The 14358-nt window shown below is 61.0% G+C and overlaps 1 protein-coding gene and 1 long non-coding RNA gene across 7 annotated transcripts in view; one reads left to right on the top strand and one right to left on the bottom strand.

Moving 5' to 3' along the window:
• KCNS1 (potassium voltage-gated channel modifier subfamily S member 1) lies at positions 1-14151 on the bottom strand. 6 transcript variants are annotated; one of them, XM_083801518.1, is made up of 4 exons: positions 11313-14151; positions 6231-6633; positions 5642-6026; positions 1-2143 (listed from the first exon to the last, which is right to left on the bottom strand). In XM_083801518.1, exons 2-4 carry the CDS (start codon positions 6605-6607, stop codon positions 1688-1690), a joined length of 1218 nt encoding a protein of 405 aa, XP_083657644.1. In that variant the 5' UTR covers positions 6608-6633; positions 11313-14151; the 3' UTR covers positions 1-1687. The 6 variants fall into 6 exon arrangements, with proteins under 6 accessions (XP_083657644.1, XP_083657641.1, XP_083657640.1 ...); XM_083801515.1 differs by having other exon boundaries at positions 5642-6633; positions 11313-14141; XM_083801514.1 differs by lacking the exon at positions 11313-14151 and adding an exon at positions 10862-10948 and having other exon boundaries at positions 5642-6633.
• Positions 10513-14358, top strand: part of LOC310882587 — a 13277-nt gene continuing 9431 nt past the window's right edge. The window contains exon 1 of the long non-coding RNA XR_014573035.1: positions 10513-10573. This is a non-coding gene — a long non-coding RNA (uncharacterized lncRNA). The remainder of the gene's footprint in view (positions 10574-14358) is intronic.

The following is a 14358-nucleotide window of genomic DNA, read 5'->3' on the forward strand; positions in this document are numbered from 1 at the left end:
TGGGTCACTCAGATCTTTAATAAAATATACCGTATGCATCCCATGCATAGATAGAAAATTAATTTACATGCTCTTTTAATTATTTGCATAATGCTTCTTAGTTAATACATGTAATTTAGTCTTCACATTTTTTTTTTTTTTGTACATTTTGCTACTGGGGTATTTATGGAGAGAAGGGGAAACTCCTTCCTTTGTTCAAGTAACGGTGCAGCGGGAGCTGGTCCGGGGCGGGCGGTGAGCGCGGGGCAGACCACGGCACGGCCGTACTGGAAGACTCGATGGCGCCAGGAGCGTGGGCACCTCCACCCCCTGCTGCTCCCCGGGGATCCCCTGGTCCCACCTGAGTTCAGGGCGGCTGGACCCGCACGGTTTTGTCTTTTATCCCCGTGGCCAGCAGGTCGCTGTGGCAGAGCTGTCACCAACCGCGGTGTCCCCCGCGCGGTGCCCTGAACGCCAGCCAGGACGGCCAGTGACAAGCTGCGATGCGGGTGGCTGGGGCCGTCCTGTAGCCATCGGAGTAGTTTGGGGCTTGCTGGGCACTTTCCTGTGTGCACAGAACTGCTGCACGATTTCCAGACAGAGAGCTGGGGGGTCAAGGAAAAGCTCTGTAGGGAGTTAGTGCTGTGCCAGGAGCAGCCCTGAACGTGTGCAGCTGAATCAGGGTCTGGGCGGGACGGGGGTGCCCTACGTGCCCAGCTGAGAGGGGCTCAGGCAGGGGGGTGACAAGGAGAAGCACGAGGTCTCCTCTGTCCTGCCGGGGCTGCCTCCTCTGCAAAGGGGAGCCCCGGGGGGCTCAGCTCCCTGTGGGGATGGGGGAGATGCCCCCCAGCCCCTGGCACCGCTGCTGCCCCTGCCTGGCACCAGGGCAGGGGGACGAGGCGGCGGGGCGAGGCTGGGGAGCAGGGCACGTGTCAAATCCCTCGGGCTTCGTTCATCGCCCCAGTGCGGCAGCTCCTCCAGCACTGGAAACCAGGGGCACACGGCAGTGGCCAAGGCAGCTTCTCGGTGCCCAGGAGCATCCCTTGTGTCTGCTCCCCGGCAGCCCTTTGCAGGCACTCTGCCTCTTCTCTGCTGTGTGGGCCGGGTGCCAGCAGCAGCAGCAGCAGCAGCAGCAGCACTGGAACAAACGCCCCATGGTGCAGGAGCCCCACGGGTAGGGATGGAGCAAGGATGGAGCGGTGAAAGCCCACCTCCTGCAGCCGGTCCTGCCGCAGGGGCTGGGGGCAGTGAGGCTCACCCAAGCCGGGCACCGCAGCTCCTCCGAGGCTCACTTTGCTCCGTCCCCTTCCCGCAGCCTGCTGGGCTGCCTGAGGCCTTTCCCAGCTGAGGACACACGGGCAGGGAGAGGCTGGGACCAGCGCTGGCACCGACCTGCGTGGGGTACATCTCACCCCAAGCTTTTTCACCGTGCCCTAGATGACACACAACTTTAGGGCAGAGGAAAACCACGCTTCACGCACCCAGGGCAGCGCCTGTTTGGGGCCACCCACATTTCTTTTCTCCCCTCTCCCTTCCTGTCCCCTGGCTGGGGTATGTCCAGCTGAGACGCATCCAAACTGCCCCAGCTGCTGCCTCCCACCGCCCTGGGGGTGGCTGCAGCCGGTGGGCACCGTCCCCAGCCCCTCCTGTCCCCTGTGTGGGGCTGGGAGACGGGGAAGCCCGGCCCCTCCGCCACGTCCCGGGGTGCTCAGGGGGCGGGCAGGCCGCCGGGGGTCAGACCGCGGCGGTCGGGGCTGCCTCTGCCCAGGGAGGTTTCGCTCAGAGCCTCCGAGTCCCGGTCGTGGCTGGAGCAGCTCTCCGTGTCCTCGGGGTCTTTCTTCTCGCTGTTCCTCACGGCGGCCTCCAGCGCCTTCTGCTTGCGGTAGAAGTGGGAGAACTTGTTGAAGATGATGGTGATGGGCAGTGCCACCACCAGGATGCCCCCCAGGATGCAGCCCGAGGCGGCCAGCTTGCCCGCCACGGTGACGGGCACCACATCGCCGTAGCCCACCGTGGTCATGCTGACCGTGCCCCACCACCAGCACGCCGGGATGGTGTCGAAGCCGACGTCCTCCTCCTTCTCCGCGGTGTAGGCCACGCCGGAGAAGACGGAGACCCCCACGGCCAGGTAGAGCAGCAGGATGCCCACCTCCCGGTAGCTGTGCTGGAAGGCAAAGCGGGGTGGCGATGAGCGAGGACCATCGTGGCCAGGGTGCTGGGGTGCCACAGCACAAACAAAGCCCCCGTGCAGCCCCCTGCACACCTCCACAGGCGTCTCGTGGGCATCACGGGGCAGTGGCAGCACATGGAAGTCAAACGCAGTGTGGGGAACACAGGGTGGGGAGTGGGAGCTCACCCAGGTGGGCTTAGGGTTGGGGTGCGTGGGTGATCCATGCCTGGGGTGAGTGGGGTGGCTGGGAAGCCAGCCCCTGGCACCCCCATGGGGCAGCCAGGAGAGGAGCTGGGCCCTGCACTGAGGGTTCCCGCTGCAGACGCTGTGCCCTGGCTCCATCACTCGCTCCAGCCTGATCTGGGCTAGCAGCTTCCAGACACATTTTCCTTTTATCTTGGCAGGTCCCCAGGAAGCACCGGACCGGCAGGCTCTAAGCGAGGTGATTTGTATTTTCCTGAGACGCCGGTGATGTGCGAGCACGGGGAGGATGGGCGCCTCTGCTGCAGCCTCAGCTCTGCCTCCAGCTCCTGTCCCAGCCCCGGGTGGCCCCACCGCCTGCCCCTCCTGCACCCCTCACCACCTGCAGGGCTCGGCAGGCTTTTGCTCGGAAGCAGCCCCCTGCCCGATTCTGTCCCCTGAAGCCTCACCGCTGGGGACATTTCAACGCTGGGGTTCTTGGTGAATTTAACCTGTGTCCGACCTGGCTACAGGACACCAGAGATGCTACAGGAACACACAGCCGCTGGCTGTTGTGCTGGGGGAGGTGGTTTTTTTTTTGTTTGTTTGTTTTTTGTTTGTTTGTTTGTTTTTGTTTGTTTTTAAACAGGAACTGCTCTTTTGGAGATAATTCCATCTCCCTTTTGCTGCTGCTCCATGGGAGACTCGAAGCAAAACCGACTGCTCTGCCTCAGCACCGGTATGAATCGGCGCAGCCCCGCTCATCGGGTCAGCCTGGGATCCACCCAGCACCAGCCCGGGCTGGCCCCAGCACCCATCCCCATGGGCACTGCGCCCCTGGCTCACTGGGGCCACCCGGGCTGCCGGGCTGGGGACAGGGTGTGGTGGCCGTGGGACAGACAGACGACGGACAGCAGAGGTGTGCAACGGGGTAAGAGCAAACGGCAGCTCACAGGGCTGAGCCCATGCTGCAGTTCTGTCCCTGCCTGGTCACCACAAGCAAATTTCTTGGATGTTTTTGCCCACTGATCGGCCAACTTGCTCCTCATCTTCTGGGGAAAGGAAATCAGAGCTCTGATTGTATTATTTTTTCAGTCTCCCAACAGCCAAAGAATGCTTTATTGGAGACCACATAATGACTAAACGAAACATTTGAGCAAAGCAAACAGCAAAAGACATGGGAAAATAGCTTCTGCGGTCAAGGCAAGACATAAAGGAGGTGGATTCATGGCAGGGAGCACGAAGACTTTGCTTATACTGCAGGCAGAAGCTGCTCAGCTAATGCCAGTAACACCAAGGGAAATAACATCCTCCTCCTCCACCATCACCTGTGGCTGCAAATGCCCCAGAGAAACTCCAAGAGCTCCTGGGGAAGGACAAAGAGCTCCAAGCTTCACAGACGGATCAGCTGGCCACGGAAGACTTGCTCCTGGCTGGAGCTTATCAGCTCCATGTGATGGAGCTTATCAGCTGCTGGGGGGAGGCCAGCACCGAGCCCCCACCTGGGAAGCGCACCCACTGTCACAGATGTCGGTACGTGGCAGCGAGGAAGAGCACGGATGCGTGGGAAGGCTGTCACCAAATTAAATGCCCCCTGGATCATCTGCAGACCGCTGCGTTTACGCCGCACAGGGGCAGAAATCCCTCTGCTAGCACTTCTGTGGCAGGGCAGCAACTACTCGCCGTGCCAGAGCCATCGCCCCGCTTCCTGGCCGTTAGCAGGCTTCGCTCCTCTGCTGCTGCTGCTGCTTTATGCTCTTGCAGGAGGAAATAAATTATGATGAACAAGGCGTTGTAATTTATGTGCCCGGTAAATCACAGCGCCAAGCTGCTGAGGCAGCCTTGTGTCGCTCAGCCCCTGCAGCTGGCGCGGGGTCCCCGAGCAGCGGCGCTCGGTCACGTCCCCCCTCTGCTGCCCGACGATGTGCAGGGAGCCCGGCAGCCCCTGCCCTGCCGCAGCGCGTCGTTCACATTTGTGTGGAGCACGGGAAAGGTTGGGGGAGCCCTTCCCACCTGAAAGGTTTGATTTAAATTCTGCGAGCTGCTTTACATGTGCGTGCCGCTTGCTCATTGCTCTTCCGAGGTGGGTTTTCAGGAACAAGCATGCTGTGGGTAGGACCGCAGGTGCCTTCATTTCAAATAACGCTCCCGGGACCCCGTCCTCCTCCCCAGCCACGCTCAAGCATTGATTTTTTTCTACCCAGCCCTATGGAGCGGGGCCAGCCCTGGCCATCGAGCCCTGCTGATGCCAGGACATCCCGTGCCAGCACGGCGGGGTCCCCAGCCTGAGAACCAGCGTGGGTTTTTGGAAGCGGGGCCAGAGGCAGCCCCAGGAGGAGCAAAGATGTCTGTGCTAGTGGTGTCCTCCCTGTGTGCAGCTCGAGCATCTGCTGCCACACTTGGTGGGCCTGGGGACCGGCCTGGGGGTTTCTCTTGAGGTGGTCACCAAGAAGCAGAGAAAATCAAAGGCTGGGCTAGCCGGCCTCTGCATCGCCTGGATTGTGAGGTGAGGGGATGGCTTCACCCTCCCCAACACGTGTGGCTCAGCCACACGTCACCCTCGGCATGAGGAGGCCGGAGGGACTGTGGGGACAGCAGAGACCGATGTGGGGTGGCTGAGCTGCAGCGATGGAGGTCGGGGACGTGGGACCGGGCTGGCGAGGGTCTCACAACAGCTTCGTGCCTCGAAGCTTGTCACAGCTGCTCTCCCCAGTCCCTCCCCGGGTACTGGGGGGTGGCTCTGGTGAGATGCAGCCTTGGGGCGTGACGTGGAGCCTGGGGACCTCTCCCCAAACGTGTGTGGGTGCCACCTCCCAGTGTGCCAGGGACCTGGGGCGCTCTCAGCATCCCCTCACCCAGCTTGTCCTCCTGAGGGCCTAGTCCTGAAGCCAGCTTCCCTCAGCCCTGCATGCCCTGTGGTGCCATGGGGTGGCTCCCCGTGGTCCCAGACCCCGTGGCTAACCCAGCGAGGTGTACTGGTGGGACGTCACCACCCACCCCTGCATGGCTCGTTCTGCTCTGACACCAGGTATGGTGCTGGCCCACCACGGTGGGGCTGGACCCAGGAGTCACCAAGTCTCCCAGCAAAGGCGTGAATTCCTGTTTGCTCCGGGTGTGCGCACAAGGAGGACTCGTGCAGCACTCCTCACGCTGCCTTGCTTCAGCACACCCCAGCAGCCCAGCCCACCACCCCAAACAAGCTCTCACACGCCACCCAGAGCTGGAAACCCATTGGGAACGGGCACCTCCGCATCCCCCGGCCAGCCCAGAGCTGATAATAAGGGTAGGTATGGAGATAGGGAGCCCATTTACCTTCAAGGTGGCCCCCAGGGACCTCAGCCCCGTGGAGTGCCGAGCCAGCTTCAGCACCCGGAATATCCTCATGAGCCGAAAGACCTGCACTACCTTGCCCAGGTTGCCCAGCTCCGAGTCGCTGCCCATGGTCAGGTCCACCATGAGGGTGAAGTAGAAGGGAAGCACCGAGACGATGTCGATCAGGTTCAGGGGGTGCTTGAAGAACTTCTTGGGGTTGGGGGAGAGCAGGAGGCGGGAGGACACCTCGAAGGTGAACCAGGAGATGCAGAAATACTCCAGTTTGTGCAGGACGGCTTCGTCGAGCACGTTGCCGGCCTCGTCCGCGTCCTGGTACTCGGGCATGCTGTGGATGCACATGGTGGCGATGGAGACCAGCACCACGCTGATGGACACGAAGCTGAAGAGCTTGCTGGGGATGGAGTAGCCGGGGTTCTCCATGGTGAGCCAGAGGCGCTTGCGCGCGTTGCCGCAGCGCAGCGTGCTGTAGCGCAGCAACTCGTGGTTGATGTCGGAGATCTCGTCCGGGGACGTGTCCACGCTGCTCACCTCGCTCTCCTCGTCCCAGTTGTGGTGCCGGCCCTCCAGCTTGCGCTCGTGGTAGCGGTAGCTGCAGCAGGAGTCCAGGAAGAACTCGTTGATGCCCCAGTACTCGATCTCCTGGCAGAAGGAGAAGACGCAGAGCTCCTCCATGACGTGCAGCTTCCCCGTCTGGTAGAAGTGGAGCACGTAGAGGAAGAAGCCGGGGTTTCGGTCGAAGTAGAACTCCCTGGCGCTCACGTCATAGTCATCGCAGAGCTGCAGGATGGACTCCTCCGAGTCGCAGGAGAGCAGGCGCCCCAGGCGGGTGTCGGGGAACTTGGAGAGGGCGCTGGAGCTGAGCCGCCGCCTCAGCCCCCCCACGTTGATGTTGATAACGTCCTCCTCGAAGCCGGGACCCCAGTAGGTTAAGGTCTTGTTGACCATGATCAGCAGAGCGGGGGCTGGTCCACCTGCGGGCGAGACACAGCGCGGCTCGAGGGTGCTCGCGGGGGGGACAGGAGGTCCCCAGGGGGCGAGGGGGATGCTTGTGTGTGGGACAGCGAGGGACAGAGGGATGGGGGGGGGGGAGGAGCAGCTTTGGGCATTTGTTCTTTACTGGGGAAGAAGGAAAAAAAAAAAAACAACAACCAAACCTATTTTTCCAGATGAGACTTTCCTTCCTTTTTTACCTCTTAAAATATCTCCATTTGCAGATCGCCAGTGGCCTAACGAAGGCAATTTTCTGCATCTCCAGCACCTCCCCTGTGGGGCTTTCCTCCTTCAAACACGCAATTAGTCACTGGAGAGAAGATTTATCCCCCAAGGAAAAAATAGATCTTGTGCTGCCCTGCGCTCATCAAATTGTGCCAAAGAGATTTGTAGCCCGACCACCTACATCGCTAACTGGACCTGGCCAAAAAGTCCTTGGATGGCATGATCTACCCAGGAGCCGTGGTAGTTTTGCCAAGATCAAAGCGTTTTCACAGGTGTCAGTCTTGGGGAGAATTTCAGAGGAAGAAATGTCAAAACAATTCGTCTGCCTTCTTTGTTTCCTCTTGTGTGCTCCGTCACGTAAAATATTAAGATTTATTTTTATAGTGTTGAAACATAACAAAAACATGATTCAGAATCACTGATGACTGAATGAAAGGCCTGTGTATTAGCAGGGAAATAAAAAGGGAAGTTTTGCTTTCTGCCACGTTTCAGGATTTTACAAGTTTCAGGGCGCTGGGCTTTGCCACGCAGCACCAATTGCATTTGCTAACGAGCAAGAGTTACAACATCTAACACAGAGCAGCATTCGCACACCCTAAAATGCATTTGTCCACCTTGACCAGAGGTTTAAAATAAGAAGGCGAGCACTTGGTTTGTGCTCTAAGTCACCTTGCAACCAGACTTCTCCACCTACCTCCTTTGCCTCTCGCCCTTTCTGGAGGGGCGCAGTGGAGCTCGCAGGGAGCGGTGCCGGGGCCTTGGTGCCCTCAGGAGGGCACTGGGTCTGCTCTCCGAGACCCCAAAATTACATTTTTTCCCCCCACATCATCTGCTTTGGGAAAACCCCTGTGTTGGATGTGCCTTGCTCATGAGCCCTGCTTGCAGTCGCTCTCATTGCTGATGTGACTTGTGCAGCGCTGAAGTTTTTAGTGGTTGCAGAGGAATTTGTGACCCTCTGACTCTGGCTCTGGTCTCAAAGCTTTCCCTCCACAGCTTTTATCAGCCCACTGCTTGTTAGAAAAGTCCCTCACCTTCCCGTCTGGCGTCAGCCATGGCAGTTTTCAAACTTTCGGGTGATGCGAGGACAGAGGCTGGGGACGGGCAGCAGGAGCCGGGGGAAGAGGTGCCGTGGGGATGCTGGGGAGCCCCCAGCCCGGTGGGATAGCCCGGCCTGGCTGCAGCCCCCGAGGGCCAAGACGTCGGTCGAGGTGGGTTCCCTCACCCCACGCTGCTCACCGGACACCTCGAGGGGTTTATGGGGCAAGCACCAAAGCAGGGAGAGGGGGCTGTGCGTTTTCTGGTGCCTGCACGGTGACATAGAAAAGGTTAGAGGGCCCTGGGGGGATTTTGCATCTGAACCTGGAGGTCAGAGCTGGAGCCAGGGCTGGAAATAGCCCGCAGAGGTGGGTTTTTAGGCTGAGCGGGGCAGTGGGTGCAGCAAATGCCAGCTGGATGTGAAATAGCCCGGCAGAGGCATCTGCTACCTCGGCTGCGTCTCGGCACCGGGGCTGATAAAGACGCAGGCTGTGCACCACAAGGCAAGCGCTTCCCCTTGTCTGGAGGAGGCAACTCTTTTGTGCAAAGCCTCCGAGCTTAATGGACTCATCGGCTTTCCTTTCTAAGGGGGGGGGGGGTGTGAAAAAAATAAAAGGATCAATTTTTTAGATGCTACATGGAAGGGAGAAAAGGGGCGCAGGCGCTCCTGTTCGGGGACAAACTGGGATTTCTGCGACAGATCGGCTTTTCCAGGGAAGACATCACACAGCCCATCTGTGGGGTGGGGATGACTAATCCAGGTTCCTTCCAGAAGGATGCTCATGCAGTCAGGCTGCGCGCAAAGGCAGGGGCCGCGGGGGTGGGCCTGTGGGCTGCAGCCCGTCCTGTGCCCCCCCGAACCTCTTCGTGCCTTGTTCTGCAGCCGGGGGGCCAGGCCAGGCCAAACGCCATCCCGGTCAGCGGGGACGTGGCTTTGGGGCCGGGATGGGGCAAGCCTGGGGGTTGCAGATGGGGCTGGCAGCGTGGGGTGAGCCCAAAGCGATGCCCGGGCTCAGCAGGAGCAGCTCGCGCCGTGCGGCTGTGGGTGATGCCTTGCCCCTATGGCAGGAGGAAAATTGAGGGATGGGCGAGCTTTGGGCCCTTATGGCAAGAGAAAAATGAGTGTTGAGGATGGGCGAGCTTTGGATCCCGGGGAAATTCCTCCCTGCTGCACGGGGAGCGGGGCGAGGGGGGTCGCGGACCGAGATTCTCCCTTCCGACATTTGCTTCTGAACGGAGCGAATTATTTCTGCCCACACACGGCTTTCATCTGGGAATGCAGAGCAGCAATTAATAGTTCTGTAACTCTTTTGCCTGCTCGCTTCATGGCGAGCTCAGCTCAGCTTTGGAGCACCGCCGAGGCTTGAGCCAGGACCTGCCTGGCAGGATCTGTCCCATCGGCGGGGTTAGCGGCTGGGAGACAGAAGCTGGCTTTGGGAAGGTTGGGTGTGTTGGTTTTTTTTTTTCCTTTTTTTTAAAATCACAATGGGCAGAGAATACAAATGTGCCTGTCTGGAGTAACGTGAATTTGCAAAATTGCCTTTTAGTCGCACCAAAATCTCCATAAATGATTGGAAAAATAGAGCAGATCAAGCCAGGCTCTTTGTGATCGATTTTGAAATGTTCTGTGAGCTGTTGTAGGGAAACTACCACACACCCAGCGTGAACCATGCACCGGGCATTCAAATGAATATGTATCTCGTGGAGGAAAAAAAGCTCTGATATATGCATTTATGACAGCAAAAAAATATTAAAACGGATCAAGCATATCTGTAAGAAATGCTGGAAGAGTTTCCCTTGACAACGCGTGTTTTTTTTTTTCCTGAAAGCCTTTCAAAGGGAAGTTCTGTGTATTTATTCCAACTGGCGGAGGGGACCCAGGGGAGTGGGCAGGGAGATGCTAATAGATATTCGAGTGGGGATGCGGCGAGAGCAGGGAGTATTGCACACAGGGGTTTTCCAAGCAGGTACGATGGATTTAGATGAACAGCCCAAATAAAAAGCCCTGTACTTACAGCTCAGCGAGGCTTCCCGGCGGGGAGTCGTGGGGCTGGTCTCAGAGGAGCCATTAGAAATACGCAGAGGAGGAAAGCCTTCATCCCTCGCCTGCAGCCCAGCCCTAAGCACCCTGTCGCCCTGGGCTTGTGGCCCTGCACCTCCCAGGTGTGCCGGGGTGCTGGTGGCAGGCTGCTGGGGCAAGCCCCAGGTGGGATGCCCGTGGGATCGGGGCAGGGCTGGGGGAATCCGGGGGGACAGCAGGGCTGGCTGACGTCCCGGGGGGTGTCCCCATCCATGGGCTGCATGCTGGGGGCGGCTGGGGCAGGACTGGGGAGGTGACACCCTCCCTGGGATGCCCATGTGCCCCGTCCCCGCCGCTGAGCATCCCCGGGCCCGTCGAGCTGCAGGTGCTCAGGACCCTGGGGCGGGGGGAGCACGGAGGGGTGTCCCGCTGCCGGCAGCTCTCTGCAGCCAGAGCGTGAGCTGCCGCCGTGTGCTCGGAGGCCACCGAAGTGCCCTGAGCTGGGGGCAGGCGGCTGGGGGACTCCCGGCTCTTTTTCGGGGTGCAGGAGGGGGGCGGTTACCAACAGCTCCGGGGTCGGCTGGGAGCGGGAGCCCAGCGCCTGCTGCGGATGCTGCCGCGTGCGGAGCCTCTGCTCCCAGGTACTGGGGGCACAGCTTTGGGGAGGAAAAGGGGCAACCCCACACCTTGCCCTGAGGTTCCCGGGGGGGCGCAGAAGACCCGGGGGCGGAGGGGCTCCCCTACACCCGCCTCCGGAGCGCACGGCAGGGCTACCCCGTGCGCCGAGCTCCCCGCAGCATCCCGGGCTGCCGGCTCCTCTCCTCCCCGGTCCCTGCTCAGCCCGGTGTGCCGGTGTCCCTGCCCCTACCCCCCGCCCCTCGCAGCATGCAGCCCCCCGACTTGCCCAGCTCCGGCTCCCCCCCGCTCACCTGCAGCCGCGCCGCCCCCGCCGCAGCGTGCGCGGAGCCGCGGAGCCCTGCGGGGCCGGCGGCAGCTCCGCGGGGCCGGGCGGGGAGGGGAAGGGGATGGGAAGGAAGGGGAAGGGTTGGGGGGGGGGGTCCCCGCCCCGTCACCCCCCCTCCATCCTCCCCTGGGTGCCGCCCTCCAGCTCCGCCCGGCGGCTTTGTGCTGGGGGGGGGGGAAGGATGGGGGGGGGGGCTGGGGAATCCCCCCGCAGCTCCCCTGGGAGAGCTGGGGATGGGTGCGAGGTGTCGCTGCCAGCCGTGGGGGGGACACAAACCCAATTTTTGGCAAAACCATCTCATGATCGGCTTTGTGGTTTCCCCCATGAAGGTTAAAGGCAGCTCCGCGATGGCTGCACGGGGCTGGGAGCGGGGTGGGCAGGGGAACCCGTGTCCCCCCCACCCCAAATCGCCTTACCTGCTCGAAGCGCCCCGAAGCAGGAGGGCTGGGGGTGAACGGCGGGGCCCTGAGCTCAGCGTGCCACCCCACGGCGTGCCGGCGACGCGCCTCGGCCCTCGCAGGTGCCCGTCACGCCATCCTGCTCCATCTTCCTCCTGGGGCTGGGGGTGCTGAGGGGTCCTGGGCAGCCCTGCCCGGCTCGCCGAGCTCCCCGCTGTCCCCGTGCAGGAGGTGGGCGAAGGCAGCGGGTCGGGCGCATGGTCGGGGTCAGCTCAGCGGGACGCCGCCACCCGCCGCCATCCCCGCGTGGCCTGGCGAGAGCTCCAACTGCCCCAAAAGTCGGCTGCCAGAGCAGAGGGACGGCAAAGAGAGGCTCTGAGACCTTCCCTGGGTGATGGCCGCGTGCCCGTGCGGCGATGGCTCATTGCTCCGGCACCGAGCAGCTCAATCGGACCGGCAGTTTACGCGGTGCGAGGCTTCGCGCCACCCTCCAGGGCAAACCCATCTGCTTTAGGGCTCGGGCACGGAGCCTGCAGGCCCTCACCCTTCTCCAGGCACGCAGGCAGCCGGCTGGGAGCTCGTGTCGGCGGAGAGCATCCTTCCCCCTGCTGCGTGCCCGCCTCTCGTGGCTGCGTGCCGTGCCAGCCCCGTCCCTGCGCCAGGCGCTGCGCTGCCGCGGGGCCGTCGCCGTGTCCCCATGTGCGTGGTGTGCCAGCGTGTGCCCCGCGCCTGCTGACACGGCAAGGAGGCAGCGGAGGGAGGGGGGAGGGAAGACTTGGAGGGAGGCCTCGGGGAAAAAAAAAAAAAATGGAAAAAAAAAAAAAAAGGAAAACCAACGGAGGGAAATTCCTCTGTTGTGCGATACGAGGCAAAAGCGTTTATTTTTATGGCGATTGGGGTGGCTGTGCAGCCCTGGAGGCTGTGAGATAAGCGCGGCCAGCTTTGGCTGCTGGCAGCACGGCTCTCGGCCTGGCTGGGGGGGCGAGGAGGGTGTGCTGCCCCCTGGGGCTTGCTCTGCCTGTCACTGATGTGCTGCCAAGGGGAGAATTTCCTCTTCCCTTCTGAAATCAATTCTCTGCTGGTTTTCTGGGAGGGAGCCTTGCCTTGGGGGAACCCCTGGGCTCTCCGAGGGCATCCGCTGCAACTCACACCCGGTCTCTGCACCGGTCAGCTCTTTGTAAATCCCCCCTGCCCCATTTATGTGCTGCTGCAGGGCAGACCCAAGCCTGCCCCCCCTGTCCAGCATTGCCAGCTCCAGCGGTGTGAGGCAGAGAGCTGCTGGGGCTCCCTGGGTGCAGGATTGCACCCCATGCCCCTGCCCGTCGGCACAGCAGGCTGCAGGGGATCACCCCGGGATCGGGGCAGGGTGTCCCTGCGTGTCCCCACACCTCTGTGCTTCCAGCAGCAGCCCCAAAGCCCTGGGGGAGCCTGCAGAGCCCAGGTCACCTTCTGGCCTCGCCCAGGCTCGTGCTGGTGTCACCGCGTCCTTCCAGGGGTGGCTCTGCTGCAGCATAAATGGTACCCGAGTGAATTCTCCCCTTGCTGCACGAAGGACTGAAAAAGGGCTGGTTCTCTCCTTAGCCAGCTTTGGCACTTGAAATGCAGGGCAGGAAAAGGGGGTCCGGCCCTGAGGCTCTCCCCCAGCGCAGGGGGTGCGCTCGGGGCACCCAGCAGCGCGCCCGCGGCCCCGGGCGAACCGCCGCCACTCCTGAGCTAACTCGCAGCGATGTGGCGAGGGAAGCAGGCAGAAAAATCAGGTCAGCTGGAAACGCCTCGCCGTCTCCTCCTCCCAACGTCTTCCCCCTGCTGCCCCTCTGGGAGGGAGCCCTTCTCCCACCAAGGCCCGCGGGGGATGTCGCCGATAACCGCGTGGCGAAGCCTCCGTCCACGCGGCGACGAGGGACGAAGCCTCTCGCCTCGCTCCCTCCCGCGGGCTGGAGGCAGAGGCAGGGTGAATCCGAAGCCAGCAGCCATCTCGGTGCTGCAGTGAGTCATCCCGAAAGGCGCCCGGCTTGTGTCAGCTCTGCGCCTTTCTGCTTCCTTTTTTTTTTTTTTTTTTTTTTTTGTGGGGGGGTTGTTAATAGCTGATGTAGCAATAAATTAAAATATAAAGGGAAATATAAATGAGTGGAGCTTGCCTGCAGAGCTCCTTTAATTAAAAGGGAAATCTTCGGGCCCTTGTAAGGCCCCTGGATGTGTGCTGAGAGGGACGGAGCTGCTGGTACCTGCACTGTGGGAAGGCAGGAGGGTGGCTGCGAGTGCAGGGACATCGCTGCGAGTGGCACCTGATGGGTGCTGGGGACACCAGCACAGAGGGAATTTAAAAAATCTTCATTGCCAGAGAGGAAGAGCTAAATTAGGGTAGAAGAAAAAGCCTGCTCTTTATGCCTGTTGGTGGTAAAGGCGTTTGGGTTTCTCTTCATGCTCCTGGTTCCTGGAGCTTTCCGCGCTGCTGCTGCCTTGGTCTCGCCGGGGTGAGAGGGGCTGGGCCAGGGGCTTCCCCTTGCCCTTGCCCTTGCCGTTGCCCTTCCCTTTCCCCTTTCTCTTGCCCTTGCCCTTGCCCTGCCACCTCCTGTCTCCCAGCATCTTTTCCTCTCCCCGGAGCATCCCCAAGCACTGCACGGGGAGCCCCAAGCACACCTTTGTTCCAGAGTCCCACTCCACATCCCTCTTTTTCCCCCAAAAAAAGCCACAGGGTGCCTGTGGCAGGGGCATTTCAGCCCGCTCAGTGCAGGGAAATTATTCAGCCAGCCCCTCCGGACCCGAACCTGCCCCAGAACCCGTGGATGTGCCACCAGCATCCACCCGTCCTCCCGCAGCGCGAGCACCGTGGCAGGCTCCGACAGCCTAAAATGCTTTGGGCTTGGAGTTTCATGAAGCCCACTGGGTTCCTAAGCCAGGCAAGATTAATGAAAATTCACTGAACTCACCGGAGACCTTGGCTTGTGGATCAACTTAAAAGCTATAATCAGAAGCATGAGAAAATTTGGAGAGCCCTAGCGCAGCGGTGGCTATTTTTTACATAGACAGGGAACCTCCGGAGGGGGAGCGGGGAGGTGCTGCA

The sequence above is a fragment of the Anser anser genome (assembly GCF_964211835.1).
Source record: "Anser anser genome assembly, chromosome: 16".
In the NCBI taxonomy this organism is placed as follows: Eukaryota; Metazoa; Chordata; class Aves; order Anseriformes; family Anatidae; genus Anser; species Anser anser.

Excerpts from the sequence above, each read along its gene's own strand:
- KCNS1 (XM_083801513.1), bottom strand. The coding sequence starts at position 10,270 with ATGGGCATCCCAGGGAGGGTGTCACCTCCCCAGTCCTGCCCCAGCCGC. Across the intron at positions 6,634-9,927 it reads CCGGGAAGCCTCGCTGAGCT|GTGGACCAGCCCCCGCTCTG; the intron begins GTAAGTACAGGG and ends TCTCGCCCGCAG. Across the intron at positions 2,144-5,641 it reads CCCTGGGGGCCACCTTGAAG|CACAGCTACCGGGAGGTGGG; the intron begins GTAAATGGGCTC and ends TTTGCCTTCCAG.